The 6,000-nt window shown below is 44.3% G+C and overlaps 1 protein-coding gene across 1 annotated transcript in view; it reads right to left on the bottom strand.

Annotated features, from left to right (window-relative positions):
- Positions 1-444: 444 nt before the first annotated feature.
- Positions 445-6,000, bottom strand: part of FAM129A (family with sequence similarity 129 member A) — a 175,681-nt gene continuing 170,125 nt past the window's right edge. The window contains exons 13-14 of the mRNA XM_025365092.1: positions 4,595-4,706; positions 445-2,607 (exon numbers count right to left, since the gene is read on the bottom strand). Of these exons, the coding sequence (XP_025220877.1) occupies positions 1,487-2,607; positions 4,595-4,706 (1,233 nt within the window). The 3' untranslated portion in view covers positions 445-1,486. The remainder of the gene's footprint in view (positions 2,608-4,594; positions 4,707-6,000) is intronic.

Genomic DNA, 6,000 nt, shown 5'->3' with positions numbered 1-6,000 from the left:
AAAATAAAATAAAATAAAATAAAATAAAATAAAATAAAAAGTGGGGGANAAATAAAATAAAATAAAATAAAATAAAATAAAATAAAATAAAATAAAAAGTGGGGGAGGGAAACCAAGATGTAATACCTGGGACTGGAGATTTTAGGAAATGATCTGGTATTTTTCTGAAGGAGAAAAGAACAATTCCTTTTAATCTTTTGGAAGTAAGTCTCTTCCACTTTCAACATTAATGGTTATAGGTCACCATCCGTTAAGATGATGTGTTTTGTCTATTTCCATTAAAATGTAAGTTCTAAGAAGAAGGAACAAAGTTCTTTTTCAACATGGTATCTCCAGTGCTTGCTATATAACAGAGACTCAGTTAGCTTGCTGAATGACCAAACTAATGATTTCAGCTTTTGGTAACATCTTTGGAACTTGAGGGCATACATCTTGGCTTTTGTCTTTATTTATTCATTCATTTTGTGCCCTTCTGGGAATGAACTAGGACTGTTTCAATGGAAAGAGAAAAAAAAACGCTGTCATAGTTTGAAAATTGGCATATGTTTTCTTCCAGATTAAATTCCCTTGGACCTTTTAATTTATACTAGAATGAGCACCTTATCTTTTCTTTTCTTTTTTTTTTATTACTAAGCCCAACACAGTGCATGGCATGCAGTAACTGTTCAAATAATGTTTGTTTAATTGATGGGCTTTAAGCTCGATAACTTAGCTAAGCCCTTTGCACAGTCTAAGCCTAATTTGGAATGCTTTCAGGCTTACCCAGGCCAATAAAATTTTCTTGCCTCATCTGAATTTCCTGAAAATGTGATTAATTAATAAGAATCATCAAGATTAATTAATAAGAAATCGATAGCAGGATGGGTAACAGGCCCAGACAGTCCCACAGATCACACCTTCCGCCCTCCATTTCCACTTAGCTTCTCCTGAACCTATTGGGCGTGATTGCCTCTGTGGGGCTACAGCCAGCAGGGGTGACTGTTCATGACCTACCCTCTCTTGCAGCCTGACTGTGGACAAATGCTGAGTCCTTAAGAGATGGTGAAGTAGGCATAGTAGATAGTAAAGCTAGACTTATGGTATACATTTGCATTCTCAAACAAAATTAAAAAGCCTTAAAGTGCATAAGAAGATTGCACCACTGAAAGGTAAAGAATATATTCAAAACTGTCATCCTACTGTTTTCTCAGTCTTCCCTGCAATACTATTCCCTCCTCAGACATCCTCAACTCCCTCTCACCCCAAGTACGCCATTGCCTTTGTAATTCTTATTAAAATACTAAAGCAAAAATTCATGGTAGAACAATTCATTTCCACGAAGGTTTGCCTCAGTTGCTCATGCCCTGTGTGCATTTCCTCTGGTTTTATGATTCAAATTCAGAAAATACTTAAACATTTTTTGGTAACAGCTTACATGCAACCCCTAAGTGTACCCCTAAAACCCTTTGGCTTTGTTCAGAGAAAGACTTTAGCCAAATTGTCCCTTTCACTCCTCTGAGGGCAGCTCTGGGGAACTCTCCTGAGCACCTTCTCCCTCCTTCACATCATCTTTGTGTGATGGCAGGACATCCGTGTTTGGAGCATCCTCCACCACCCACTGACACTCATGAACATGGGCTACCTTGATCTCCTCTGCATTCACACTGGTTGTGACCTGGGCTGCGCTGCTTTGCCCTCCCATCTCTTCCTGTTCCTCAGAAACCTGGCTCTCACTGAGGCAGACGGGGTCAGAACCTAAAGTGTAGCCCTCTTGCTGTGAGGCCTCCCCGTCCTCGGTGCACTTGCCTCCTCTTCCTTCATGGGCAGCGAGTGTGCAGGCCTCTCCTGGGAGCTCCCCCTCCACGGGCCCCAGGGGCTCCTCAGTGAGGCCTCCACTGGCTTGTGGAGAGGCTGGGCTGCCTACCTCTGGAAATCCCCCCAACTCCTCCCCACGGGCCTCGGGACAGGGAGGCTGGGCCTCCCTCTCACTGACTTCACTTTCTTCACAGTTGTCCAGATGGGTGGCAGCTGCCTGACTGGGCTCTTTTTCCTCTTCTTCTTCATTGTCTTGGGGAATGTGACTCTCCCCGTTTGTATCTTCTTCTATCGCTGGAGCAGAGTCCACTGATACTTCCACAGACGCTGTCAGCAACTTTCTGAGCTCCTTCAAAGAATCTGAGGCAGTGATGGGTTCTGGCTCTTCCTGGGCGGGTTCTTCACCCTCAAGGGGCCCTCCAAGCTCCAGCTCTGATGAACGTGTACCCGGGAGTCCTGCTGTGTCCTCTGCCGCCACAGGACTCACCACGAGGTCATCCACTCTTGAAATAATCACCTGCTCAGTCCCACCCAGGGGTAGGCTTGGCCCAGGGAGAGAAAGGCTTTCTCCTTTGGCCAATGAGCTAGGGACCTCAGGCTGCTTCTCTTCCTCCGACTCCTGGAATACTTCGTTACTGAGGGTCTCACTACCCGGAACTCCTGGCAGAATGGCAGAAGCTCTCCTGGCAGGGCTGGCCTGGTTTGACCCTGTGAGGGGCTTTAGATCGGTTAAGCTGGACACACTTTCACTGGGCAAGGCCATGTTATCTTCAAATAAGTTGTGTTTCTTCAGGATAGCGGCTTCCTTTATCACTGAGAGATATCAGAAAACAAAACATGATATTAACACTCTGCCCTGGTCAGCCTGGATTTTCTGATTTTATTGAGAAGCCAAAGTCCTCTCTCAGCCTCTCTGGCTATCCAAATTTCTCTATTTCAAGACCCAGTTTACATCCAGGGAGCCTTCCCTGATGACCAAAGACCATAAACTCTTTCCAAACTCTGAGCCTCCGTAGCATTCATTCATTCATTCATTCATTTATTCGAACAGCAAACATTTGCAAGGCATTTAACATGGGACAAGCCCTGGGAATGCAGAGATGAATAAACTATAGCCTTTGTTTTCAAGACACTCAGGGTCTGCAATAGCATCACCTATATCCCTCAGGGAGGCCCCAGCACATTTTATTAGCTGCTAACATGGCTGGCTTCAGTTTGTCCACCTGGACTGAAATCCTCTAGGGCAGGGGCAGGCCTTACACTTCTCTGCTTTACCTTGCAGTACAGTCCTGAATGTGTAATAGGTACTCGGTACTGCACATGCAGAGGAGAGGGCCGAAATGAAGATCCGTGTGCATCTAGCTCAGTTTCAAAGGCCACCAGAGGGGCAAATCAAATAAGAACAACAACAGCAGGTGACATTTTTGACCACGGGCCTCCTACTTATGGCAGTGCAGGGGCTCTAGTGCCCAAAAATATCACATCCCAGGGCTGCCATTCATATCAAAGACAGTATAGATTTGTGTATTCAGCGTAACTTTTCAGCAGCTAGCTGCAGAGTTTCCTTCTCCAACAAAATCAATATATGGTGACAATTTTCTAACAGAGAGCAATAAAGTGTCTGGAGGAAAGGAGTCTTTTTCTTAATCACCCAAAGGTGCCCATGGTGGGCTGGCAGTGGCCTTGGCCGAGCCCTTCCTTTGTGTAGACACTGTGCTGACATCTTCATATTCCTGACCTCATTGGATTCCCTAGAATTAGCTACCGGGACCTGGGCTTGTGCTTGGCCAGTTTTCATTGAGGAAGGTCTTTTGTGATACTTAAGACGTTCCCAAAGGAGATCAGATATGTTTCAGGCCCACGGTTTGATGGTGGCCCTCTCCAGCCTTTTTTTTGAGACCTAGTCTCACTCTGTCACCCAGGCTGGAGTGCAGTGACACAATCTCGGCTCACCGCAACCTCTGCCTCCTGGGTTCAATCGAATCTCCTACCTCACCTCTGGAGTAGCTGGGATTACAGGCATGCACCATCACGCTCAGCCAAATTTTAAATATTTTTAGTAGAGATGGGGTTTCACCGTGTTGGCCAGGCTGGTCTCAAACTCCTGACCTCAAGGGATCTGCCTGCCCCAGCCTCCCAAAGTGCTGGGATTACAGGCGTGAGCCCCCATGCCTGGCCCTCCAGCATATTTTTAACAAGTTTTCCTATCCACAATCCAATCCCAGGCAAGGGATTCCTGAGGATACCGTGTGCCAGGGTCCTACCGAGACTCGCACGACACTGCGTCATCACCCTGCACCTTTTTCTGTCCGGCTGAGTGTAGGCTGGGCATGTGTTGAGAGAGCCATTAACAAGCCTTGCTGCTGCAATTGCCTGTTCTCAGCTTTGGTGAGTGGGGGGCAGGGGCAGTCATAAGCCTGTACCTAAGAAAAGCCCTTTTCCCTTTGTTCTGTCTGGAATAGCAAGAGGAAGACAGCTCTTCATGAGAGACCCGAGATTTAATCTCACTAAGCCTCAACTTTCTCATCTGTAAAATGAAACTTAAAATTCCCATCTCACAGTATTCATATTTTTGTATTAAAAAGGGAAAATAATAAAGTGCCAGCTTAGTGTGTGCTTAATCATAACGCTCAATGAAGGTTAGTATCCTTCCTTCTTTCCTTCCCTCTCCTCACTGTCTCCCCATCTCACCAATGTCCATTTCCTCTTCTCTTTTCCTCCAGACTGGCCTTACAGAATCCTGTTTCAGGGACGCTCCCCTCTACGGAGAGTCCCTGCAGCACCAGGTAACCTTCCTTACCTTTCAGAGTTTCATCAAGCAGGATCTGATGTAAAATCTCCTCATAGACATTTTCAACGTGAATCATATTGGTATGATCTGCAAAGATGAACTGCTCATATTTCTGAAGCTCCTGGAGAGCAAGAGATAAGAAGATAAAGATGAAAAGGCATGAGATGCCTGTTCTTAGAGGAGATACAGAAAGGACTATTCCCACTCATGATTCCTTTCTTGGAGGGCATGAGAGAAGGACAATGTTGGCCCAGGGGCAAATTACTCAATTCAACAATATTTTACTGGGTTCCCTTCAATTCAATTCATTGTCTAGGCACCATGCCTGACCTCAACACGTCTATTACTGTCCATGATAAGGTGCAGAACTCACTCAGCCATTGGTGATTCCTTTCCCTTTCCTTGTACTGGCCATGCATTTTATGCACTTCATGGGGGAAGACAGCAGTGGTTTTTTTTTAAATCGTCTCAAGGCCTCATTAGTAGGTTTGGAGCCTCCTTTTTTTCCCTCATCACTAAGATGTTTCCTTCTTCCTTTTTTTAACAAATTACAACAGCACTTTACCAAGGTATGTTATATATAATAAAATGTACAGATAAGTACAGCTCAATGATTTTAAATATGTAAATATTACCTACGTAACCATAACCCAGATCAAGAAGGAGAATGTTTCCATCATCCCCAAAGTTCCCCCACTCCCCTTTCCAGTCTGTACCCCTCAAGATATGAGCACTGATTTTATACCTATCGTGATAGATTGGCTTTTGCTTGTTCTTGAACTTTATAGAAATGAAATCATAATTATTTTGCGTTTGTTTTTGAGATTCATCTATGTTGCTACATCTGTCAGTAGCTCATTCCTTTTTATTAAGTAGTATTAATTATATGGATAAACAAAAATTGTTTATCTGCACTCACATTGAAGAAAATTGAGATTGTTTTTCAATTTTCAACTATAAATATAATTGCTGTGAACATTCTTGTACATATATTTTTTTGTGGATTTAAGGGCTTGTTCATGTTGGGCATATGCCTAAAAGTGAAGTTGTTGGGTCATAGGGTAGATGTACGCTTAACTTTATTAGAATGGGGCCACTTTGGGGGTTGGGAGAATCTCTAGTCAAGGGCTCTTCAGAAACATTTCTTTCTCTTCAACTGGCCCTGACATTCATTGATTCCTTCTAGGATAGCCCAGGCATGGTGCCACCCTTAACTCTCCCTCTTTTCCAAGGATTTCCAAATGGCTTGCCTTTTATCAGCATGAGGACAGGGCAGGGATCAAAATGTACCAAACTATATCCCAGTGATTAACTCGGTAATCCTTGCACCTGGTGGTGCTGGGGGACGGCTTCCCACATGTGGCTCTTAGAAAATCAGGGACTTATCATGGGATTTGTGGTCTCTTGCCTGGAAG

This window comes from Theropithecus gelada, chromosome 1, assembly GCF_003255815.1.
Source record: "Theropithecus gelada isolate Dixy chromosome 1, Tgel_1.0, whole genome shotgun sequence".
Classification (NCBI taxonomy): Eukaryota; Metazoa; Chordata; class Mammalia; order Primates; family Cercopithecidae; genus Theropithecus; species Theropithecus gelada.
This window is presented reverse-complemented; position numbering and strand designations above follow the sequence as displayed.